Raw genomic sequence first — 27,463 nt, 5'->3', positions numbered from 1 at the left:
TAGTCTAAATCCAGAATCTTTTTCCCTACTTCCTTTTTATAGCCAAAGTTACAGTTTGGTTGTGACACTCTCTGTCCATTGTCCTGATAGAAATGACTATATTTCAGATAATAGAATTGTTTATAGCTAGTTTAATCAAAAAAGGATTCATTTCAAATTTCTTGAAGCCCCAGAAAACCAAATTAGGTGTTATGTAGTGAGAAGAAATACCAAAAAGACCTATGTATTTATCCAATAGGGTTGTTATAACAAAATCACACTGCTGCCCCTGTAGTCAGTACCTGTGAAGCCAGAGACAGGATCCTTCCCACTACTGTTCTAGAAACAAAATAAAACAAATACATCATGATGGTGCTTGTCAGAAAAGTCACATGCCTGCTGCTTTGTGATGTTCACTTCCCTGTTCCAAGTGTGACACACAGAATCCTAACTATAAGAGGGTCTGGGGAATGCTGCCCTCACTCAGCTTGCCTGTCTCCAGAGTACTGGAAGGCAAGATACAAAGGAGTTGGATTTATATAGAGGAATGGTTCTCACCAAGGATTAATTTGGACCCTTCAGGATATCTGACAATGTATGGATACATTTTTGGTTGTCACAACTGGGGTGGGGGTAATAGTAGCATCTAGTGGATAGAGTGAAGAGATGCTGTTCAGCATCCTACAATGCACGGGACAGAACTCACAACAAAGAATTATCCAGGCCAAAATGTCAATGGTGCCAAGGTTGAAAAACTCTGGTGCAGAATGAACCAATCTGCAGTAACTGCTTCAAACTTCCTCCTCAGATTCATATTCCTGTGGGCAGTGGAGAAGCTAGAAATCAGATCTGGAGACTTAGAATGCAGGGTTTTACCCTAAGTACCCAAGAACCACACAATGATCATGTCCAAAAAAATAAAACAAAAAGCTCTGTAACAAAGATAGGGACTATGCTTTGTGACCACCTGAGGAGTTTCAGGCTTTCGCCCCACTTCCCAAGGAAATGAGGAAAATTTGTGATAAATAAAAAAAAAATCTCTTCCCCTTTGATTCAAACTTGAACAATTTGAACAAGTATCTATATCAGTCTCTCACCAAAACCATTTCAAGTTCCATTTTAGATTGGGTTCCTCCTGAAGCAAAACCCAAATTGAGGACTCAGGCACAAACAGTTTATTTGGAGGTGTTCCCAATATAGGGGAGTGAAGAAGACAGGAAAAAGGAGGAAACTAAGAAGTGGTTTGTTTTCTAGCAAGTTACTGCTGTGAATAAGGTAGTTAATCCTCACCTCTGGGAATCCTGAAAGTCAATACTGAAAGATGCCTCAGGGTCATCCCACTCAAGGACTGAAGAAGCTGGGGGCATTTAACCATCTTATTAGATTCCTATCGCTCCTATAAAAAAAAAAAGTGGTGGCTTAAAATAACACAAACTTATTATTTTACAGTTCCAAAGGTCAGAAGTGCAAAATGGGTCATACATAGTAGGCCGAAATCAGGATGACAGCAGGGTTGCCCCTGGAGACTCCAGAGGAGAACCATTTCAGTTTCTAGATACCACTTGCATCGCTTGGCTGGGGTCCCCTTCCTCCATTTTAAAGCCATCTTCAAATTGCTCTCTGACTGTGACTTCCCTCTTTTAGTTTAAGGACTCATAAGACTGCACCCACATGGATAAGCCAAGATAATCTTCCTTCTAAAGATCATGAATTTAGTAACACCTACAGAATAGCTTTTGCCAGGTAAGGTAACATATTTGTAGATTAGGGGATTGAGAGGTGGACATCTTTGAGTGGGTCATTTTTCTATTATATACATCTGCTCTCATCAGTCATTAGTTGAAGACTGCTCCCAAGATGAGCACTGGCATTTCTAGCCTGCTGCTCAGGTAAACCAAACACACTCTGATGGTCAGGGAAAGCCTGTAAGCAAAGGAGTATAGGTGCCGGCAATTGGAAGTTGGGCGATATTCACCAAAGCAGTGAGGGCAAGGGATATAGGCGAAGCTCAGACACCATCTGCTGCAATTCTTCTTGGATATAAGTCAACAACTAGAAAGCACAATCCTTTTACTAGTTTTTGTTTTGGTTTAAGAGTGAGAGAAAGGAAGACAGAAATGGAGGAAGAGAGGATAAAAACCAGAGGATATCTATGTAAAGATAATGTTTATGTATAAGAAAATATTTACTTAAAGGTGGAGGAAAGACACAGAATTCAAAAACAAGTCACTATTTTTTAACATAATTTTAAAAAAGGAGATAACTGAAAAATCAAAGCAACCACCTCCTTTTGGATGGGATTTATTAAGAGAAACAAAAAATTTTGGAAAATTTTATGTTCTTAACATGATTCAGGAGTTCATAGTTCATTTTGGGAAGTTGAGCATGGCAGCAGCATATTTTTGAATGCTTCCAAATTCCCACATCAAAACAAATAGTTCAACTATATAGCAAAACCAAAAATTTATAAATAACATTTACCAAAACATATGCATACATGCACACACAAAACAAGTACATAAACAAAACCCCAGATAATAAACTTTTCCACAGACCACAGAGGAAGACAAACTACCAACAGGCATAAATCTACATGATATCAACCCTGTCCTGGAGTAATAAGAGGGATGCAATAGGCATCTCTCGGATATGAGAATAAGAGAACCCACACATAGCTAACAGAACTGAATCACTGGAACATACGCAGTGCAAATGGAAAACAGCAGCTGAAACTGGGTTAGCTGTATCCACTCCATCAGCAGGTAACCACAGGAGCCCAGTTGTTAGAGGATAGAGAAGTTGAGTCCCCATGAACTCTCAAAATAGGGCCCATGCTCCCTCCTACAACAGGGCCCTATGCTGAGTAGTAGCTATTAGGAATGACAACAGAGCAGAGTAGGATGGAGATGATGAAGATGAAGAAAAAAAAAAGCTCATATAAAGGTGGGGAAAGGAAATAGAGTTCAAAAACAAGCCGCAGTATCTTTGTTTTACTTTTATAAAAAAGAGAAAGAAAATAGAGCATTCTGAAGTTAGAAAAGCTATACTGAATAATTTTTCTTTTTAAAAATTTGGAAAAACTAATTAAGAAACAGAAAAGTACTGAGGTCAAATCCCATACAAAATTATAAGAAAAGAGACTTCCCCACAAACAATGAAAGCATTGCATAACAGAAAGACATGTTTGCAAAAGAGATTCAAAAAGAGCCAAAAGAAATTATATAAGACATAAGAAAACAACATAATTCAGATCAGAAAAACTCAAATGAAGTGACAATTCAAAAAATAATTACAAATAAAATAACAAAACATATTTCAAAAACAAAGACCTAACAAGAACACAAGAGGCAATTAGCCCAACAGAATGCCTTGATGAAATAGAAGGTGAAGCTGAGGCAAGTTTTTAAATTCAAAAGAAATCAATAGGTAAAAAGATTTGTGAGAAAATAACACAATTGAAAGTAGGCAAAGAAAATTCAATATGTAACAGAGAGCTACCAGTACAACCATAAAACCAGTAACAAAATGGCAACAAATACACATCTATCAATAATTACTTTGAAGGTAAATGGACTAAATGCTCCAACCAAAAGTCATAAGGTGACAGAATATATATAAAAAGCAGGACCCTTCCATATGTTGCCTACAAGAGACTCCTTTCAGATCTAATGACCTGCAGATTGAAAGTCAAGGGATAAGCATTTCTCATGCAAATCAGTGTGAAAAGAAAGCCAGAGGTAGCAATACTTATATTGAACAAAATAGACTTCATTCATTCATTCATTCCCTTATTTAAGTTGGGCTCCAATGTGGGGTTTGAACTCACAACCCTGAGATCAAGACCTGAGCTGAGATCAAGAGGTGGATGCTTAACCAACTGAGCCACTCAGGTGCCCCCAAAATAGGCTCTAAGGCAAAGACTATAGCAAGAGACAAAGGAATGGAAACCAGTGCAGCAACTGTGGAAGACAGTACAGAGGTTCCTCAAAAATTTAAAAATATAACTACCATATTCTCTAGAAATCACATTACTGGGTATTTACCCAAAGAATATGAGAACCCTAATTTGAAATGGTATATGTATCTCTATGTTAATTACAGCATTATTTACAACAGCCAAATTATGGAAGAAGCCCGTGTCCAAATAAATGAATGGATAAAGAAGATGGGTATCTATCTATCTATCTATACACACATACATATGTGAATATGTGGGCGTGTATGCGTATATGTGTATATATATATGTATGTGTGTATGAAATAATATTATTCAGCCATGAATGAAATCTTGCCATTTGTAACAACCTGCATGGATCTAGAAAGTATAATGCTAAGCAAAATAAGTGGGTCATGGGGTGCCTGGGTGGCTCAGTGGGTTAAAGCTTCTGCTTTCAGCTCAGGTCATGATCCCAGGGTCCTGGGATCGAGCCCCACATTGGGCTCTCTGCTCCGTGGAGAGCCTGCTTCCTCCTCTCTCTCCCTGCCTACCTTTCTGGCCTACTTGTAATCTCTGTCAAATAAATAAATAAAATCTTAAAAAAAAAATAAGTGGGTCAGAGAAAAACAAATACCATATGGTTTCACTCATATGTGGAATTTAAGAAACAAAAGAAACAGAAGGGAAAAAAAAAAAGACAAAAAGAAAAACAGACTCTTTATTATAGAGAACAAACTGATGGTCACCAGAGAGGAGGTGGGTAGGGGGATGGGTAAAATAAGTGAAGGACATTTAGAGCACACTTACCACGATGAGCACTGAGTAATGTATAGAATTGTTGAATCATTATATTGCACATCTGAAAATAATATATCACTGTATGTTAACTACACTGGAATTAAAATTAAAAACCCCAAAACAAAACAAAAAAAGATCTAATTCCTTGGTGAAGAAAAAAAACAAAGCAAGAGAAAAAATACTTAAAAACATAAAGTTTTCCTGAAATAAAATACTGTCATCTAAGACTATTATGTGTGTAATATAGGATAAAGTAAATATGTATTTATAGGATAATCTAATTCTACCAATTCCTTTGTCTCTGAGAATCACGAGTCTTTGTGAAAGAAGAAAGATACAGGTGTAATGTGGAGGTTAAAGTTTCTGTTAGCATTCCTAAATTTTGGATGGAGGTATTAAATATTTTATCTTAGTGTGTGTTTGTGTGTGTGTGTGTGTGTGTGTGTGTGTGTGTGTATGCACACAGAGCTAGGAGATAGTTGGCTAAAAAAAAGAAAAAAGGAAAGGTAGGAGGGTGGGGAGAAGGAGGAGGAGAAGAAAAGACAGAAGGGAGAAAAGGAAGGAGGGAGATCTTTCTAAAGTCTATCCACCCAAGAAGCCTAAAATCTGTGACCAACCCTGTAGCAATGGATATCTTTAATACCAGAATTCTGGTCTCGATATACCATTTCCCACTTAAAAACAAAACAAAGCAAACAAAAACAACAACTCAAAACCGGGGCCTGTTGGAGAAACAGTTAATTCAGGGTCTGGGGCAAGAAATGTACAAAATAAATCCAAAACATCTTGTCAGAAAGAGAGCAAGGGAGCTATAAAAGATTACTAAGTTATATCAGAAAGATTTGGAACAAACTTGAAGAGACTCCTAATGGCCAAAGGCAGGACAATTGAGCATTTAAATAGGTAGCTGCAATTTATTAAAATCTCTCAAGCATGAGCAAAGAAGTGAACAGGGAGAGAATAGAAAGATGGGTGCCCATTCTAGCAAGACCAAGAGAGAAAATTTCATGTCAATTCTAGGGTTTAGTTTTCTACAGTAGATCGAGCTTAGTGATACGAATTGTGACTGTTTGCAAACATGATTCTAGGACAATCTATTAACCAAGGAAGATCAGAACAGCCATGAGTGTGCCAAAACCTTTACCCAGCGTCAGCGCAGGCTTATTGCTACTAAATCAAGTTTGAAGGAATGGTGAAGAATAAAAACAAAGTAATGTTTGAATTATAATCCATGTGATTTGTTTATTCAAAGTACCAGTTACATGTGAAAAACAGAACTCTGCCCCCATGGAATGGATAATCTAGGAAAGATTTTACATGTACACAAAGAACTATAATGTAAAATATTAAGAAATTAAGTGCCACAATGGCGATACAATCAAAATTCTATAGTTTTGTAGACAAGAATATCATGTCTGGCAATGGTGAGAGAAAAGAGTAGCATCTGAGCTGGTCTTTAAAGGATAAGTGGCATGTGATGGGCAGAGATGAGGGAGAATCAGGCTAGCCTGAGAAAGCAGCTGGAACAGGAACACAGCATAGGAAAGTACAGGGACTGTCTTAAATCACAACAGGAAATTCCAGTTGTCTGGAGGGGAAGGTCTGTGATGGAGGAGTGAGAGACAAGTCTGGACAGGTGGATTGGGACCGGGCAACTGGACAGGCTTTCATCATCAGTGTAAAGGTTTGGAATTTATTTTTATTAAGAGAGTCACTGAGGGCGCCTGGGTGGCTCAGTGGGTTAAAGCCGCTGCCTTCGGCTCAGGACATGATCCCAGGGTCCTGGGATTGAGCCCCGCATCGGGCTCTCTGCTCAGCAGGGAGCCTGCTTCTCTGCCTACTTGTGATCTCTGTCAAGTAAATAAATAAAATCCTTAAAAAAAAAAAAAAAAAAAAAGAGAGTCACTGAAAGTTTTTAAGTGGGATAAAGTCCTACCAGCTAAAGAGCATTTTATAGTACATGAACGATATGTTCAAAGAAAGAGCATGCAGAAGCAGAGACCAGTGAGGAGGCCATCGTAGTCGTTGAAGAACTGAGCTGCCATGGTGGCAGTGAGGATGGAAAGGAAGACAGGGGAGCCAGAAAAATTGTGAATGAAAACTCAGAATAGATTTTGGATGAATGATTAGATAAGGAGTTGAGGAACTTGAAGCAGATAAGGATAACTGATTTTATGTGACTGGAAAGGGCTATGATTGGAGAAGAGAGAAATCTGTGCATCTTAAACTTGAAGTATGTTGACTGGGAGGAGCAGGACAATTGAAATGAGAAACTGGAATCAGCAAAGTGCTGGGGAGGAAACAGTTCTCTGAGGCAGGCTCATAATGCAACTCCAGTGGGGGAATAAATGAGAACTCAAGGGGAGTACAGAGGAAGAAAAGAAGGGAACCAGTGACAGGCCCTAAGGAGAGGCTGATGTTTGGTGAGGGCAAGAGGAATCAATGGAGGGTAGGGCAGAGACCTGGTGCAAATTCTCTGGCATATGCCAGTCTCCCAGAGCTTGGGCTGCCCCCCAATGTAGATTCTATCAACCTACCCTTTCCATCAGGCACTACTTGAGAGATGGCACGCTGCAGAGCAGCCTTCACAACCTGTGATGAAAGACCAGTTTTTTCTTTCCAATTTGTCAGAACAAATACTTCTGTAAAATTAGTATGAATCAATCATGAAAAAAACAAATGATCAAGAGCTTGGATATTTTGGCAATGTCAACCTTCTGTGAAATTTTCTGAAAGCTTACTTTCAATTTCTGTACTTACATTGTGGTAAATATAAATACCAACATATCTGAGGAACTGACACCAAGACAGGATGCTATTTCCAGTTCTGTTATTAGCACTGTGACAACAGGCAAGCCTCTTAACTTCTCTGAGCTTACATTCCCTTGTTTGTAGAGTAAGACGATTACATTTACCCTACAAAGTCTAGATTGTATGGTGTTTAAATGTTCGTTGACACTGAAATGGCCTAAATTATCATTCTGCCATACTCACTTTCATGCCTAAGTGGGAAGGAGCTATTTTCTTCTGGGAGCCTTCCCCACCTCCTAATGTTTTGAAGTGTATTGCTATGTTTTGAGGCTGGAAGTCTGGTCAGGAAGGACTTCAGGGAGCCAGATTTTCTGCAAAACTATTCTGAGCTAACTCTAGTTGTTTCTAATCATGCCACATCAAAACCACAGGAAACCTAAGACAAAACCTTAACCTGAACCACGGGCCCAGTTTACATAACAGGATTCATGATTCACCAGCTCAGGATTCCAGGCTACAGTGTGCACACTTCCACATGCCCCAGTCAACTTGAGATGGTCAGTGACGTTTATCATATCCTGTTCATCTTATATGCTAATGCCAAACATAGTGCTAGGCATACAGTAGGTACCCAACAATTCTTTCCCAAGTAAACAGATGAACGAATATGAATGCCTCACATCCTTCAAAAGCCTTCCACACCCCAGACTGACACTAACTTCTGCTTTATTCTCCTTATTCAATGTCCCCTAGCACTTATTCCGTGAAGAAATTACCTGTTTCCTGTTATTTGCTAAAGGAATTGTGAGTTACATCTCTAAAATATGCCTATTTGGACTGAACTGTGTCCTTCCTCCTCCCAATTCATATGTTAAAGCCCTAACTCCCAATGTGACTATATTTGGAGACGGGACTTATACAGATGTTTTCAATCAAGGTTAAGAAGAGTAGTAACAATGAGGCCTTAATCTAATAGGGCTGACACCCTTAAACGAAGAGGAAGACATTTCTCAATCTCTCTCTCTCATTCTCCCTGCACACCACAAAGGAAAGGCCATATGAAGACACAGCAAGAAGAGAGCTATCTGTAAACCATTAAAAGACTCCTCACGAAACAGAATTTGCCAGTTATCTTGATCATGAACTGCGAGAAAGTAAATTGTTGCCTAAGCCACCCAGTGTGCAATGTTTTGTTATGGCAGCCCAAGTAGACTAATACAATGCTCTTCCCTGAGTTTTCTCATGTACGCATTCGATGATGGAATGAAAATAGGTCAGTAACAGCAAGAAAACAGGAATATTCACAAATACATGAAAACTAAGCAACTCTTGAACAACTATTGAAACAAAAAGGAAATAAAAAAATTTAAAAACATCTCAAGACAAATGAAAATGAAAACAAAACATAGCAAAACCTGTGGGATGCAGGAAAAGCAGTAATAAGGATGTTTATAGTGATACATGGCTGCATTAAAGAAGGAAGATCACAAATAGATAATAACTTTACACTAGAACTTGAAAAAGAACTAGAAAAACTAGAAAGAATCTAGAAAAAGAACTAGAAAAAGAATAAACTAGGCTCAATGTTGGCAAAAGGAAGGCAAAATAAAGGTCAGAGCAGGAAAAGAGATAGAGACTAGAAAGACAATTATAAAGATCAATGAAACCAAGAGGATAAACAAAATTGAAAAATCTTTAGCTACACTAAGGAAAAAAAACGGGGAAAACTCAAAATTACAAGTGAAAGGAGACATTACAACTGATAACACAGAAATACTAAGGATTATAGGAAACTACTATGACCAGTTATGTGCTAACAAATTAGATCAACTAGAAAAAATGAAATAAACTACTGGAAACATATAATTTCCCAAGACTGAATCCTGAAGAAATAGAAAATGTGAATAGACTAATGATGAATAAGGAAATGAAAGAACAAAACTGGAGACATCACATTGCCTACTTTCAAATTGTACTGTAAAACTATAGTAATCAAAATAGTATGGTATTGGCATAAAATCAAACACACAGACCAATGGAATAGAATAGAATAGAATAGAATAGAATCAAGAGCCCAGAAATAAACCCACACATACATGGTCCATTAATTTTCAACAAAGCTGTCAAGAATAAACGATTTGGAAAGAGTTGCTTCAATAAACGATATTGGGGAAACTGGATAGACACATGCAAAAGAATGAAAATGGGACCCCTACCTTATATCATACACAAAAGTCAACTAAAATATATTAAAAACTTGTAATAAGACCTGAAACCAACTCCTAAGAGGAAAACACAGTAGGTAATGTCCTTGACATTGGTCTGGCAATGTTTTTTTTGGATTTGACACCAAAAGCTAAGGCAACGAAAGCAAAAATAAGCAAGTGGGACTATGTCAAACTAAAAACTTTCTGTACAGCAAAAAAAACAAAAAACAAAAAACAAAACAAAACCATGAGCAAAAGGAAAAGGCAACCTGTGAAATAGGAGAAAATATTTATAAACCACATATCCAATAAAGAGTTAATATCCAAATTATATGAGGAACTTCTTATAATTCAATAGCAAAAAAACCTCACATATCCCAATTTTTAAAATGGGCAAAGGACTTGAAAAGACCTTTTTTTTTTTTCCAATAAGACATCCAAGTGGCTAGCAGGTACATGAAAATGCTCAATGTCACTAATCACTAGGGAAATGCAAATCAAAACCATAAAAAAATATCATCTTATACCTGTTATGACAGTTACTACAAAAAGAGATAACAAATATTGATCAGGATGTGGAGATAAGGAACATTGTGCACTGTTGGAAGGAATGTAAACTGGTACAGGTACTATTGAAAACAACATGGAGGCTCCTCAAGAAATTAAAACAGAACTACCATATGATCCATATATCTCATTTCTGGGTATGGTCTAAAGGAAACATCATTATCTCAAGGAGTTATCTGTACCGTCATGGCCGCTGCAACATTATTTTTCATAGTCAAGATCTTGAAACAACCTGTCCTTTGAAGGAGGAATGGATGAAGAAAATTTAAGACACACAGACACGCGGAATATTATTCAGTCTTCAAAAAGAAGGAAATCTTGTTATTTGGAACAACATGGATGACTCTGGAGGGCATCTCACCAAGTGAAATAAGCCAGATAGAAGATAACACACATTATTACTTATATGTGGAATATTAAAAAAAAAATCAAACTCATAGAACTTGAGTAGATTGGTAGTTGCCAGGGGCTGGGAGAAATAGGGAGAGATTGGTGAAAAGGCATATTAACTTTCAGTTATAAGATAAATAACGTATCAAGATGTATTGTGTGGTGACTATAATTGCTAATACTTTATTGTATAATTGAAATTTAGGTAAGAGAGTCGATTTTAAGTGTTCTCATCACTTTCCACAAAGGCAAATATGTAGTGTGATGCATGTACTAATTGTGAGAATCCATTTACAATTTGTTTATATATCAAACCATCACTTTGTATATTTTTTAAAAAAAGATTTTATTTGAGAGTGCAAGTGAGCATATGAGTAGGGGCAGGGGCAGAGGGAGAGGAAAGAGAGAATCCCAAACAGATTCCTTTGGGCACAGAGGCAGATGCAGCCTGATTCCACCACCTAGAGATGGAGACCCGAGCTGAAATCAACAGTTGGACACTCAACTAAGCTACCAAGTGCCCCCACTTTGTATACATCATCATTTGATCAATTATACCTTGATAAGACAAAAATAATTTTAGTCCATTTCCCTCATTATAGAAAGATAGATATGAAGGACAAGAGAGGTGTTAGGAGATTGAAACCGCAAATAATTACAAAAACAAAACCCAAAATACTTGTAAACCGCATGGCTGATAAAGGGTTAATAACCAAAATAAACTGGATGCATTGCTGTTCTTCAGTAAATGGAGGGATGAGAATCTTAAACATATTGAAGGTTCACCAACATCATCCATTTCCTTCCTCCATTACAACAAAAAATAGAGGGAGAAGTGATTTTTTGTAACTGGCATCTCCAGTATGCTTTAGTATTTAAATCTTGTGCTATTCTACTGCCCTCTGCTGGATCTGCGGTACTTGTAACCTCAAAGCTAGCTAATTTAGAGTGGCAGCAACAGTGATCATTATTATACTAGCAGTGGCATTAAAGGTCAAGCACTGTGCTAAGTGCTTTACATGTACTATCTTATTCAATCCTCTTAATAACCCTATGGCTAGAAAATGTTATTCTTATAGGCGAGGAGCCTGGAGGTTCAAAGGCAAGCAAACTAAGTTTTTACACAACTAAAGTAAGAGCTCTGGGAATTAAATACTAACTCTAGAGCCCAGATCCTAGCTATCTCCTGTTTACTAAATATAAACTTTCATGCTTACCAACTGTACTGGAGATAAATCTGGAAAGGTATTGTCATTTGAGACCTGCTGATTCACTAATAATGGAATCAAGAAAATGACTTTTATTTTAAAAAGCACAAATAAATATCTTCTAATTTTTCCCTCTCGAGCCCTAAAATTATTTCAAAAAGGAAAATTTACTCAATTTCTTAGGGCTTCCCAAAGTGTGATCCGTGAATCTCCTGCATTAGAATCATGTGAGTTGCTGGTTCAATATGAAGAATCCCAGGAACCAGGCTGTACTGTACAGGTAGAGGACAGGACCTGTTACTGAGACATGGCATGTGTTGCTATGTAGGGGTGGACAGAAGGAAGAAGAAAGATGATTCCTAGGATTTTCTGCTTAGTAGCTGTATTGGTAGTAATGACATTAACTGAAATGGAAGATTATTAGAAGGTAATGGGTTTTTATTGGCAGCAGCTCAGCTGTGGTAGCTGGTGTTTGGTAGTGGATATAAATCTGGGAGTTTTGGTTTAGACATGTTAAGTTTGTTATGTTTAAGAAGTAGCCAAATAAAAATGGAAAACAACAGAAACTACAAAGGAAATAATCGAGACCCAATTTTTTGATTCAGAACTGTATTTAAGAACCATGTTGGATCATGTTTATCTAATTGCAGTATAGTACCTTGAAACCCTACCAATGAAAATGGCCAGATCGCTTCCAACTTGTTACTACAAACAATATAGCAAAGGCATCCTCCCACCTGTCCCTTACAAAATAGTAGTAATAGATTGGTCCTTGTCCTCAGTTCTTGACAACAGGGATCCTAAAACTCCTAGAAATTCCTAAGTGATAAGAGCACTAAGAGCATCTTTTGTTCTACTGAGGTGATTCTGGGTCGGTTCCTGGTTGGCTGCTGGTCACTAGAAAGACCAAGCCATGATTAGAAGTTTGGAATTTTCAGTACCATACCTCATCCTCCAGGAAAGGGAGACGGACAAGAAATAGAGTTGATTGATCATGGCTGTGTGAGCACATCTTCACAAAATCTCAATAGTAAAGGATTCAGAGAGCTTTGAGTTGGCCAAACACATTCACACTGGGAGGGTGAGGCACTCCAACTCAAGGACAAAAGTTCCTGCGCTCAGGGCCCTCCCAGTCCTTGCCCTATGTATCTCTTCATCTGGCTGTTCATCTGTTCCTTTAATAAACGAGTAAACGTGCTTCTCTGAGTTCTGTGAACCCTTCTTGCAAATTAATTGAATATAATTAATTTTAATTTTGTAACTAAATCAGACATAAGTTATAACCTGGGGACCAATCACTTGATATTGGGATCTGAAGTATGGTGGGCACACATTTGTGGGACTGAGCTCTTAACCTGTGGGTCTGTACTATCTCCAGGTAGTGAGAATGGAGTTAAATTGCAGGATACTGAACTGTTATCACAGAAAACAGCTTGGTGTGGGTAAAAATCTCTTCACATTTGGTGACTTGAAGTGTTCTACATAAGAAACACAGGTGGAAAGCTGAGTTTGTCTAATACATCCCTATAAAGTCTTCTGCAGCCATTCCTTTGATTATACACACAGGAGTAAGACATTCTTAATTAGATGAGGTACTACCAGATTCTTTCCTAAAATGGCTATATCGGTCTACACTCCAGCAGTCATAGGGTTGGTTCCAATATCTTCACATGTCTTTGAATGCCTGTCATTATCCAACCAAATGTTTGCTAACTAAATGGGTATAATGAAGCACCTTGTTTTTAACATCTCTCTGGTAACTTTATCTTAAATATACTTCTTAGCTTTGGGGGTTTTTCTCCTATAAATTGCCTATTCATACATATTTTATCTTTTTAAAAAAATTAGAATTCCTGGCTATGGACTTTAGTCAATCTGCAAGATGGCTCACAATGACTCTTGCTTCACAGCATTCACATCTTTGTGTAGGATAGGGCTGGATAGGGCGGATCTGTGTAACCAACTGGATATTAAGGAAATTACGCTGTATAAATTCTCAGAGTAGGTCATAAAAGATACTGTGGTTTCTGCTTTATTCTTTTAGATGACTTCCTCCAGGAGAAGCCTGCTGTCATGTCAAAACATTCAAGGAAACTTATGGAGAGGTCACAAGTTGAGAAAATAGCTACCAGTTAGCACAACTTCCTGGTCATCTGGCAAGTGAGTGAGTTGTTTTAGAAGTGGATCCTCTAGGATCTGAAGTCAAGCCTTCAAATATCTGCAATCATGGCCAACATGCTGACTGCAACATCATGAGACCCTGACCCATAAACAGGGCTAAGTCACTTCTAAATTTCTAACCTACAGACTGTAAGAGATAATAAGTGCTTATTATTAAGTCACTACATTTTGGGGTAATTTGTTATACAAAAGATTAACTGACATCCTGATTGTTCTCTGTTGTTGATTTGTAGGATTTCCCTGCATAGTCTAAAAAGATGAGTCCCCTGTCAGTTTTACACTTTATAAATATCCTCGTCCAAACTACCATGTCTATTATGTTTGTCTGCATTGCCTCTTTTAAATAAATCCATAATTTTGACATAGTAAAATTCATCTATTTTCTGCATTCTGGATCATGCTGGGTAGGGTTAAGGGCTGGTGTTTAAGACTTCTACATCCTAGATTACAATATATTTCCTACATTTTCTTCTACAAAGTTTTTAATTTCGCCCTCTATAGGTATTTTTATCCTACTTCTATACTCTCATCAGACCAGGTTTACCTCAATTCAGATATATATAATTTTTTACTGCAAGAATATGCTCCCTTGTGTGAACGTAGAAAGAGTATAAATAATAAACACAAAGCATTTTCCATCCAGTAGCTTAACAAGTAATAAGCTTTACCTATGAATCAACTTAGTAGAATTCCTTCTAACAAGCCTATTTTTCTTACTTACCTAATACTTTAGGAGAATCTAGGCTTAAGTTGCTTGGTTTTCTCTCCTTACTGCAAATAGAAGTCCAAATCCTACAAAATAAAGTACATTCTCTAGACAACTGAATTTTGCAGAGTGCTTTGGGAGCTCTCAAGTCATCTTCACACTATCATGTATTTCTAGGTTAAATAATTTATGTACAAAGGTCAGAATAAACATTCTACCACTTGGCTTAACTGAATATACCTTGAAACTCGTGTTTTAAAAAACATAAAGACTTTTGCCTCAGGATGTAGAGACCTGTAAAAAGTATTTCTTTTATCCCTGCAGCAAAAAAAGAACAAAAATAGTTTCCAACTTAAGACTTTATGTGATTCCATAGGAGACCTAAGGTTGCCAAGTAAACAACTGATACAAAGTCTTCCCTTCAGGAAAAAGGAGAGGTGACACAAGCCCACATGAGGTAGTACAGTTAATATAGCAGGCAAACGTAAAGGCAGACTCCAGAATGGCAGAATACTGCGAACCCTTGGGGCCAAAGATACTGTGGGGAGTCCACATTGTCTCACAGGCTCTTCTTCCATGAACTCTACCTGGTACTCATAGAAAGATCGGGAGCCCTAAGAAGTATCCTCTGGGGTGCAGACCAAGGTAGGGGAACAACAGCTCTGCACAAGGGGCTGAAACACCACCAAGACCTTTCCCTTCTATCTCCACTGTAGAACAAAATTCCTTCAAGAATACAAGCTATCAAACTCAAAAATAAATAGTAAGTTAAGTATAAAGAAAGTAATTGAATCTGTATTTAAAATTTTCTAAAAACTCTCAAGCCCAGATGGTTTCACAGAAAAATTCTAATTCTATACCGTATCTTCAAGAAAATGGAGGAGGAACACTTCTCAACTCATATTGAGGCTAACATAACCATAAACCAAAATCAAAGACATAAGAAGAAAACCACTGACAATATACCTCATAAACAAGATGTAAAATTCATCAATAAAATTTCAGCAAATTGAATCCAGCAGTATATAAAAATAATACATGGTTCGCCTGAGGAATGCAAGGCTCTCTTAATAATGAATGTAACCTCTAATACAGACATAACACAAAATACTGTATGATTGTTTCAACAGATAAAGACAAATTTGACCAAATCAAAGATTTATAATAAAAACATAGCAAACTAGAGACAGAAGTGAAATGCTTTAACCCTTTAATATGGTTAAGGTTAATATAGGTTTAATATGGTTAAAAGGTTAATATGCCTTAACCTTTTAATAAAGGGCATATACAACTAATATCCTACTTAATGGTGAGAAACGGAGTGCTTTCTCCCAAAGATCAGTAATAGGTAAGAGTGCCCACTCACATTATTCCTAATCAATACTACTGGAAATCCTACCCTGATGAATGAGATAAGAAAAATATAAGATACACAGATTGGAAAGAAAGGAGTAAAACTATAATTGCAGAAGAGAGGACTATCTATGTAGAAAATCTAAAAGGACTTGCAACAAACATTATTAAATGTTTATTATTAACATTTATTATCAACATTATTAAATGTTGAATTAAAAATGTATTTGGCGGGTGCCTGGGTGGCTCAGTGGGTTGAGCCTCTGCCTTCGGCTCAGGTCATGATCTCAGGGTCCTGGGATCAAGTCCCGCATTGGGCTCTCTGCTCAGCAGGAAGCCTGCTTCCTCCTCTCTCTCTCTCTCTCTCTGCCTACTTGTGATCTCTGTCAAATAAATAAATACAATCTTTGAAAAAAAATATAATCTATAAAAAAATAAATTTGGCAAGGATGCAGAACACATCATTATATGAAAGTCGGTTGTATTCTTATGAGCAATAAACAACTGGAATTTGAAAATAAGAAACCTAGCAGATACCACCTTAACCAACTGCTTCTGGTGGTATTCTTCCCCAATTTTTTTTGAAGATTTTATTTGTCAGAGAGAAAAAGAGAATGTGTACACAAGCAGGGGGAAAATCAGGGAGAGGGAAAAGCAAGCACCCCTAAGCAAGAAGCCTGATGTGGGACTTGATACTAGGATGCTGGGATTGTGACCTGAGCTGAAAAGGCAGATGCTTACCCGACTGAGCCACCCAGGCATCCCTTTCCTCAAAAAAAAATTTTTTTTTTAATTTATTTGACAGAGAGAGAGATCACAAGCAGGCACAGAGGCAGGCAGAGAGAGAGAGAGAGGAGGAAGCAGGCTCCCCGCCGAGCAGAGAGCCCGATGCGGGACTCGATCCCAGGACCCCGAGATCACGACCCGAGCCGAAGGCAGCGGCCCAATTTTTAACCTCAGTCCAATCATGAGAAAACATCAGGTAAATCCAAATTGAGGGACACGGGACAAAATTTCTGACCATTACTCTTCAAAAGTATCAAGGTCATGAAAGACAAAGACAGAAACTGTCCAGAACAGAAAAAACACATTAAGTGGGAAAACTGAGGGAATAAATGTGAATAAATGTGAATAAAATATGCAGTTTAGTTAATGGTATGGTATCAATGTTAATTTCTTAGTTTTTGTTTTTTAAAGATTTTTATTTATTTATTTGACAGGGAGAGATCACAAGCAGGGAGAGATCACAAGCAGGCAGAGAGGCAGAGAGAGAGGGGGAATCAAGCTCCCTGCTGAGCAGAGAGCCCGTTCCAGGGCTCGATCCTAGGACCCTGGGATCATGACCTGATCAGAAGGCAGAGGCTTTAACCCACTGAGCCACCCAGGCACCCCAATTTCAATAGTTTTGATAAACATATTAAGGTTATGTAAAATATTAATACTAGAGGAAGCTGAAGGAAGGGTATACAGGACTTGTGATACTTCTGTAAATACACAATTATTTCAAAAGAAAAAGTTAAAAAGAGGAAAAAGACTATTACCATTTGCTACTATTTATACAAATCAGACATTAAAGAATACCACGAAGTTAATATAAAAAGTTAACTGGTTGCAAAAGCTTTTAAGATTGTCATCCTTAATCTAACTTCAATTTCATCAAAACTACCCACTGTTGTCATAAAACTCCTATGAACTTATAAAAACACATTTATATCCTTAACAAATCCATTTTTGTTGTATATATTAAATATCCCTACAAAGATTCCAATTGGGAAAAAACATGAAACTTGGGACGCCTGAGTGGCTCAGTTGGTTAAGCCGCTGCCTTCAGCTCAGGTCATGATCCCAGCGTCCTGGGATTGAGTCCCACATCGGGCTCCTTGCTCAGCAGGGAGCCTGCTTCTCCCTCTGCCTCTGCCTGCCATTCTGTCTGCCTGTGCTCGCTCTCTCCCCCCCTCTGATAAATAAATAAAATCTTAAAAAAAAAAAAAAACATATGAAACTAAAAATGTTTGACCACCAAAATTTTTATACTACCCAGTAATGACTGAGATAAAGATGACTGATAACTTAAAAAGAGTTGAGGTTATCTGTACTTTTGGTAAGTTAGCTTTGGGAAAAAATGTGGACAGTGTGATAATATCTAATAATGGATATCATTTAGACTGAAGGTACTAAAAAATAGAATATATCAGTAAAATCAGGATGGAAGACTAAATTAAGAAAGGAAAAGAGCTTGCTGGCTTTATGAGCAAACAGGATACCTGAAGTATATTAGAGGATGATGCCCATGTTTGTGTCTCCATATTACACTATATCAGACAGCACCTTAACACTACCAAGTCATTATCTCTACTATGGAGATATCCTTGCAATACAAGAACTGACTGACAATTGGAAAAAGGAGAAAAGTAAAGGGGCACTGAAAGTAAGAAGAGTATTCTTGAACGATGAGAAGAGAAAAAAAAACCAACCAAGGTTCCTTAAAGGCAAGGTTAGCCACTCCATTATGTGCAGACTGGAAAGAACAGGGACAAGAGGCAATGAATAAAGAGAATGTTTTAATGGGCATTCTGGCCCTACTCCTTGGCTGTCCCACAACAGAATGCATTTGGCCTTTCTGAACTCCTACACCCAGATCTACACATTGATGTGATAAAACAAAGAGATCCATTTAAAGGTAATATTCTACCATGCAATCACAAGAGGAAAAATATTCCTGAATCTTTAATATAAAGTCATTTTGGTGGTATCAACTTACTAAAACAATCAGGAAACAAGGTAAGTATTAGCACATTTCCTGCCACACAGTAAGTGCTTCATAAGTATTAGCTATTAGCAGGTAGGAGACTTGGGGAACAAGGGAGGAGACGGAAAATAAAAAGAACAAAGAGGAAGAGAAAGGGAAGGTATGTCTAGCGTGCAGTATTTTTTAGTCCTAGTTCACACCATCACAACATATTTAATGCCCTCTTCATAATCGCAAACCAAAATACTCTTATCCTGTAGGAGATGCTTCTTCATTTCCAGAGTTCTTATTTAAAGAAAACACTGTTACCATATTTTGATAAGAAGAAAGAAAAACAGTCTCTTTACACTCATTTTTATTAAACAAATAAGTCTGGTAGTGGAACTTTTTTATTTAATGCATAAACATATAAGTCCCTTTATTAGAGAAATTGTACATATTGGTGAATATGGTCAATGGTCACATCTATGGGTTAACTGTTTAAAAATCAGAAACAATAATTAGGATAGATTCTATGCTCTCTCCGTTACATTGTGAAGTGTCTTGTGTAGTCATATTCTATTGTTGGAATGACAGCTTGTACAAACTTCAAGAAAATTAGAAGATACCTAAAGGTCTTTAGCTAAGGAAAACAGATTGGTAAATGGTACTATGATTTAAACTAACATGTAGTTATCCTATTTCTCAGAAAAAATATGTAAGATAAAATCTTAAATCAAGTATATTAAAAAAATTCACTCATGCAAGTTTGTGTCTATTCAACATGAGGTTTCTCTATAACTTTAAGACTGCTCAACCCATTCCCATTTAATATTTGAATGTGAAACTTCCTAATGAGTTCACAGGAGCCCAATTATTTTGATATAAAAATAAGGACAGGGGTGTTCATATTTAAGTGAGTGGGAAATGGTTCCTTTACTGTTAGTCTGCTAGGTTATGTTAGAAACAAGGCAAACTTCACATTATTAACACCACGTTCTAAACAATGAATCCTGGAACACTGAAAAAGTAAAATTTTTTTAAAAATTTAAAAAAAGAAAGAAAATAAGGCAGGGTAAAGAATATAAAAGCACTGAAGCAAAAGAGAAAAAAATAAAGCAGAAACCATCTGTAAGGACTGATTCTAAGTTTATGTACATAAACTTGGAAGACTCTGTGTTTAATAATGACTCATCAATTCCCCCAATAAACATTAAATTCTTAATATTTCTAAGTACTGTGGAATACAGAAAAAAAAATCAAGATTTTATTAGAAAGAGTCCACTGTCGCTACAGTATCTTCCAAGTTGCTACCTAGCCTCCAATACAGAAACAAATGCTCAAGTTATGCATCACACAGTTTCAGGAGTAAATCTGGTTTGGACCAAAAGTTCTTGGTTTTGAACTTTCAATGTCAAATATTATTAGCAACTCTTTAGTTTATCTGTAATTCCAAGACAGAGGTGACCCCTCTCAGTCTACATCTAATACTGAGTGGCATGAACAATCAAATGTAACATCAATCTAGCACTAAATTAATTCAAATTATTTGGCATCTAAATCACTAATTTGGGCTGCTAATCACTAATTTAGCCATGCTATAGGTATATGTACTTCAGTATCCAGCAGTTGACTTAGTTTCCTCTTGTCAACCACAGAGAGCTAAGTAGGAAAATCATAGTAAGATGTGAGAAGGGTGCTTTTATCTGGAGAAAACTGTATTTTAAGAATATCTGAAATAAACTTTGTGTGTTTTACTTTTTAATTAGCCTATCTGCTAAACTGAATTCTTTGCTTCAGAGACCTTAGAATGACACAACCTAAGTTTACTTTTACATGAGATAAGCACATTTTTTGTTAACAGTTAAATTGGAAATATACTTAGGGGAAAGATACTCATGTGTTATCTTCTAAATTAGTAGGTTACTCTTTTTTCATCAATAAATTATGCCCATTGAGTTTCTTTTCCATCAAGAGCAAAGGTTTTATATTCAAATGCTCTTAGCCATTGCCTCTTGGACAAACAAAAGAACTGGCAAGCTGCTGCCTAGAAAAGCACATTCTGACCTTAGGCTCTGTAACAAGGCAGAGCTGACTGGTGCACACAGGGACATGTGCTAACCAAATGAACAAAGCAGAACTATCACAATGTAACATTTCCCAAATAAAGACTTGTACTAAGACTTCCACTATGAAGGGCTAAAACAAGTTATAGGTACTGTGGCACTAACACTGTACCACTATTTCCCAAAGAGGAAAAAAAATACTAGGAACCAAATATAGGTAAGGATACATATGAACACCAAGTTCTCCTCCTCCTTCTGCAACAGTCTCAATGATTTTCTTCATCACCTCAGCATGCCTAAAAGCAAAAGAACAAATAAATATTATTAGCATAGATCAATTAGATCAAAATAGGAAAAGCAAGTTTTTGTTTGTGAAGAAATCTACCTTATTAGTGTCAGTGATTTAATTTTAACATTAGTTATATTATAAAATATTTTCCTTCCAACAAGTCAGGTTGTTGAGAGTCATATACAATGTTTTACTGGAACACAGGCTAAATTTTTAAAGTCTAATCATAGTCAAAACACAACAGCACTGCATTTCCTGTAACAGAAGTGGGAAGAGTGGGGGCAGGGGGTAGCACAGCAGAAAGCCAGAGAAAGGGAAATCATGCCAGGGTATAATTGCAGAGCAAGGACTGTCTGCTCTAAGAAACAAACAAGAATCAGACCAGGAAAATTCAAAAAAGCTACATGGTGACAGGTAATCAAAAAAACAAGGACATTTTTAAAACGCTGTCATTTTGACTATTCAAATATTAAGAAGAGAATAAATCAAAATTGGGTTTTAAAAAAATTTAACTTGGTTAGAGTTAAGAAGTTTATATAGTTTGTCTTTGTCTTAATGCATATTATAAAATTTATCTTCTTTTCCTTTTTTTTTTTTTTTTTTTAAATTTGAGGCAAAGAGCACACAAAAAGCATGGGGTGGGGCGGTGAAGGAGATGAAAAGCAGTTTCCCAATGAGCAGGGAGCCTAACACAGGGTTTGATCCCAGGACCCTGAGATCATGACCTGAGACGAAGGTAGACCTGACCCAAACGTAGACACTTAACTGACTGAGCCACCCAGGCACCATCTGATTCTATTTAGAAATGATTTTTTGGCTTTATATAAAGAAATATGTTTATCTGAAGTTTTTGACCAATACACAAATCTCTTCACAGTCAACCAGTGTCTTTCCTTTGCTACAGAAAAATGCTATCAAAGTAATTGCCTAAGTATATGAACTGAGAGAAAGGCAGTGCACAAAAGAATGATCTTTTAGATATATTCTGGCTTAAATAATGCTGCTTCAACTTTTATGAGTATAAACTTCATGACAGAGGCAGGCAACTTAGAAGATAAGAGTAAATGTATCAGCTCCAAGAATCCAAAAACATAATCTGATGGCAAGGCCTAAAATGTACTTGAAATCTCACCTTATAGACCCCCAGCTTTTTTGCCCTATTATATTACATTGCATAACAGTCATTTATTAACATGTTTAACATTAATTACCAGTTAAACCTCTTCTTTCTTTTCTGGACTAAAATTTACATCTGAGAGACATGCCTCATTTTGATAAGCACTGTCCTAAAACCTCAAACCACTAAAGGAGTGGGTAGAGTAAAATAAAAACCTTCTAGATAATATAAAACTAAAACTAATGACTCTTGAATTGCTTTTCAGTTAGCAATCTTAACAAGTCTTGGCATAAAAAAAAGCTAGAAAAATGAACAAGGCTTTCTATATGATAAAGTTTAAGAATCAAGAGGCTGCAAAAAATGAGAAAATATTAAAGAATTTTTAAAAACTAGAATGTTGCATCAAATTAGTCAATGGAATACCAAATTTTTCATCTCAAAAATATTGTTACCAGAATTTCTCAATGTTTTGCGAAAGCTACCCATTAGAAATAACTGAATAAATCATGCATACAGGCTCCGTTTACTCATTTGGCCCAATAAAAAAATAAAAAAAACAATAAAAAAAAATAAAAAAAATTAAAAAATGTTTTGAAATCACTGTTAAACGCGATAAAAAGAAAATCCCAAATTATAAAATGCACCTGACTTAGTAGGGCTGAACATCTCTCAACTGAAGAGTAAAGGAAAAGAGAACTCAGGCGCCTGGGCGGCTCAGTGGGTTAAGCCACTGCCTTCGGCTCAGGTCAGGATCTCAGGGTCCTGGGATCGAGTCCCGCATTGGGCTCTCTGCTCAGCAGGGAGCCTGCTTCCCTCTCTCTCTGCCTGCCTCTCTGCCTACTTGTGATCTCTCTCTGTCAAATAAATAAATAAAATCTTAAAAAAAAAAACATTTAAAGAGAACTCTGCATACATCTCCCTTCACTAACCAATAAAAAGAGATAAATAGGTCATGGAGAAAAACACAAAGATAACTTCATATTCCACATTCATGGGTGGCTACATCACAATAGGGCAAACCAAGTCTAAATGATGTGTATTATTTTAATCTAAAAAGCATCTTCTAAATTATTCTCGGAGCTATAAATAGTACTAAAATCACAAAGATCTATACTATAATTAAACACACAGAGAGAGCAAAAAAAATTCTTAATGAATTTACTTAAATTGGTGACTTTTTCCTTTTTCTTTTATGTTTTAGCATAAGAACATTTCTAAGAAAGAAAAAAGAGAACTATACTTGCTTACTGCATTTCTTCTGTTAGGGCACTTTGGATTCCCAGGTAATAAATCCATGAAGTACACACAACACGCATACACACATACATACCTGCATGGATGAACTGAACACATAGGAGGTGGTGGGAGATGAGGGTGATTTTCAATGGTCACTGTTTTCTTCACATGATCTTGACTGATGTCTTCATACATGTGTTCAACTGTTAAAGGCTGCCTTTGCTGAAACAATAAAAAAATGTTTTGAAATCACTGTTAAAAAAATTTTAGGCCTAGATTTTCATGCTTAAAATATATTTATCTCCACCTCACCTGTAATACAGATTTCCAGACTATTTAGAATTACCAGACTTTTGGGGAGAGAGTTTATAATACACTTATACCAGGGAAAGGAGGAGAGTGGAGGAGTCTGTACATCAATGCTATGTGACTTCAGCCACCACCTAATGCAATAAAGATCCCACAAAAAAAAGTTCATGGCTGTCAAACATTTTATAACTTTCTATTTCATCTTTTGGGTGTATTTCACTTTACTTTTTTGCTTCTCATTCAGAGTCGTAAGAATGACGGTTAAAGCAAGTTAATTTTATTTCAGTTATCCTTTAATTCAATTAATAATTAAAAAAACGGTTTTCTGTCTTAAAGAAAAAAAACACATGCCAATATGATCATTCTGTAAATGCCTTATATATCCATGAAATTTAATATAATAAATTAAGTTCAATTTCCCTTATATTTTGAAGGAGTAACCCTCAGGGACCAAGCAATAAATACTTAACAGAATATTTCTGTTTGATTCTTAGTACTGTTATTGTCACACAGAATAATTAACAGCTTAAAAGAAAGAATCAAATTCAATATTAATCATGAAATTGTAAAACAAACGACTTCTAAAATTTAAAAGGCAACAATATATACCCACAGACCTAATGATAAAGAAATTAAATCCAACAATTTGAAACATTTACATTAAAATATATTTTCTGTTTTTACCTCATCATAGCCGAACAACCATAATCGTGGTGTCTGGTAATATTTATCATAAGTGATATAAAGGTCGTAAGTTCTTGTTTGCAAAATAGCATCTTCACCTCCAGCATCAGTTTTAGTTTTACAAGCTTCTACTATTTTCCTTGTGTCTAGGGTAGCCTGGCAATACAGGAAGAAATTTAAACCCATTAAAATCAGTATGAATATGACAATTAGGAAAATATTTTTCCCACCCTATGTATTCTTTTAAAAAACAAATAGAACATAAAGCCAAAGCTAAAACATTATATACTATAACCAATACAAACATATAAATAAAGGTTTATTAGAAAGATCAAGATACTATTAGGAATACTAATTCCCAAGCTTAGTTAACTAAATGTTAACTAAAAATTCAATTTACAAACCTCATCTGTTTCCAACAATCCACTTTCTTCATATTCTGTTTAAAAAGCAACAAAAAATTAATCAAGTTCAAGAAAATTTCCTAAACCAACCTATATATTACTTCAGAGTATCATTCAAAACCTGGGCACACAGGGCCATCTGGATGATTTAGCCCCACCTTCTTTGACACTTTACTTGGCTGTTAAAATATTATATTTTCTGGCTGTGTCTCTCACCTCACAGGCTTCTCCTTTACTATCTTCTATGCTCGGTTCTTTCTCAGCTCAACTTTTTAAAACTCTACAGCAGCCAAGGGCTCAGTTTCTGGACCTTGTCTTTTCTCTATCCACTTACTCCTTTGATGATTTCATCTAGTCTCAATGGCTTTAAATGCTAATAATTCCAAATTTATCACTGGCTACACACTTGGATATTTATTTACTTAGAGCTCTACTGGAATGACTAACATATGTCGCAAATAGCACACATCCAAAACTGAACTCCCAAACTCCCCCTCCAAAGCTATTCTAGTCCTATAATTTTCCTTATCTCAGTTAAGACATCTTTCCAGACACTGTCAAATATCCTTAGAGTCACATTTGACTACTCTGTCTCTCTCATGCTACTCCCCCTCAGCAGCAAATCCTTTTGACCCTACCCTCAAAATATGTCCGGAATTTTGTTTCTCATCACTTTCAATATTACCACTTGAGCCTAAGTTATCATTTCTTGCCTTGATTATCAAAACAGCCTAACTACTGTCCCTAAACCTCTTCAATCTGTTCTCAATACAGCATTCACAGTGATTCTGTTAAAATGTTGTATGGCATTCTAAGTTCCTTTTCTACTTAGAAAAACCCTCTAATGGCTTCTCATCTCACTACATTAAAGCCAGGGCCCACGGTTATCTCACTGACTCCATGCCTTACTTCTCTGCTTCTGTGCTTGCTCCTCTCTGAACACAGCACATTTATTTTTTTAAAGTAAGTTCTACACCCAATGTGGAACCTGAGATCATGACCCTGAGATCAAGAGTCACACACTCTACAGACTGAAACAGCCAGATGTTCCTGCTCATGGGTATTATGGGTATTTTGTATACACCACACAAGCTCCTACCTCAGGGCCTTTACATAATTCCTTAGATATCCAAATAGCTTGTTCACTCACTTCTTGCCAGGCTTTACATAAAACTCATGTTCTCAACTGGGTTTTTCTTGACCAACCTATTAAAATAACACTCATCCTTTCCCAAGATCTTCTGTCCCATTCCCCTCCTTTATTTTTCTCCCTAACACTTATAACCATCTAATACAGCATCTGTATTGCTTATCTATTATTTTTTCTATGTCTCCCATAACTAGAACATAATCTCCATAAGATCACATCTACTGTTTTATTTCTAGCACCAAGAACAGTACCTGATACATAGATAACTATCCTGCCCAGTGTTTACTGAACAGAGAATGAAAATTGCCTGTTAAAATAATTGTTGCTATATTACCTGCTATACCATCAACACTTTTTTTTAAACAAAATCCCATATAAAGCAATTTTTTTCCTTTAGCTCTGTCCAAGAGAAATGTAATAAAACACACTAAAAAGAAGGCAGGTATTTAAGGCAGTCCCACAGCTTGTACTCTAAAAAGAATTTTTACTCATAGTATTCTGTCTACCCTTCACCCCAGCTTGGGTAACTACACAATTCAGACTGATGGAATCCAGAAACTACTTGTATAAGAAGGTGGTGCTGACAATTATAAGACATTCAGGTGCAAGTGAAAATAAAAACATGTACATTTGAAGTTCAGGAGATCTGGACTGGAGGCTTAGATATGAAGTTGATCATAGAGATGGTATGTGAGGTTGCTGTGAGCAATTTGGGTTACAATAATTCATTTTATTTCTTCAAAGGATGGGGAGTTTACCATAAAAATAAGGATAAAACTCTTACTAGAATTCAGGAACAGATTTACACCTAGGTTTCATGAGAACTTAAAAGTAATTTAAGAAACAAAGCTTAAAAGTCCTTTAAGGTGAACCTAGGTGGCTCAGTTGGTTAAGTGTCTGTCTTTGGCTCTGGTCATGATCCCGCACTTCTAGGATCTGATTGAGCCCGGAGTCCTAGTCAGGCTCTCTGCTCAGCTGGGAGCCTGCTTATCCCTTTCCTTCAGCCTCTCCCCCTTGCTTGTATTCTCTCTCCCTCTCTAACAAACAAACAAACAAACAAACAGAAGAAAAGGTACTTTGAGTCAAGGCTACTCTGGCAATTTGGCTATGTGTCACCTCCTCATCCACAAACACTAACTACTTGCTGTTTTGGTGCTTCAACTATACTTGGCACCATCTTCCACTTCTGCATGCTAGAGAACATTTCTTTTTTTTTTTTTTTTAAGATTTTATTTATTTATTTGTCAGAGAGAGAGCGAGCGAGAGTGAGCACAGGCAGACAGAGTGGCAGGCAGAGTCAGAGGGAGAAGCAGGCTCCTTGCAGAGCAAGGAGCCCAATGTGGGACTCGATCCCAGGACGCTGGGATCATGACCTGAGCTGAAGGCAGCTGCTTAACCAACTA

General features: G+C 36.7%; 1 protein-coding gene across 2 annotated transcripts in view; it reads right to left on the bottom strand.

Moving 5' to 3' along the window:
* Positions 1–19,164: 19,164 nt before the first annotated feature.
* Positions 19,165–27,463, bottom strand: part of ATG3 (autophagy related 3) — a 27,346-nt gene continuing 19,047 nt past the window's right edge. For both annotated transcript variants that reach the window (XM_059391974.1, XM_059391975.1), the window contains 5 exons: positions 24,911–24,945; positions 24,507–24,662; positions 23,608–23,735; positions 21,099–21,167; positions 19,165–19,434 (listed from right to left, as the gene is read on the bottom strand). In XM_059391974.1, coding sequence (XP_059247957.1) covers positions 19,353–19,434; positions 21,099–21,167; positions 23,608–23,735; positions 24,507–24,662; positions 24,911–24,945 — 470 coding nt within the window. In that variant the 3' untranslated portion in view covers positions 19,165–19,352. The remainder of the gene's footprint in view (positions 19,435–21,098; positions 21,168–23,607; positions 23,736–24,506; positions 24,663–24,910; positions 24,946–27,463) is intronic.

The sequence above is a fragment of the Mustela nigripes genome, chromosome 2 (assembly GCF_022355385.1).
Source record: "Mustela nigripes isolate SB6536 chromosome 2, MUSNIG.SB6536, whole genome shotgun sequence".
In the NCBI taxonomy this organism is placed as follows: Eukaryota; Metazoa; Chordata; class Mammalia; order Carnivora; family Mustelidae; genus Mustela; species Mustela nigripes.
The sequence above is the reverse complement of the archived record's forward strand: the minus strand, read 5'-3'. Positions and strand labels throughout refer to the sequence as shown.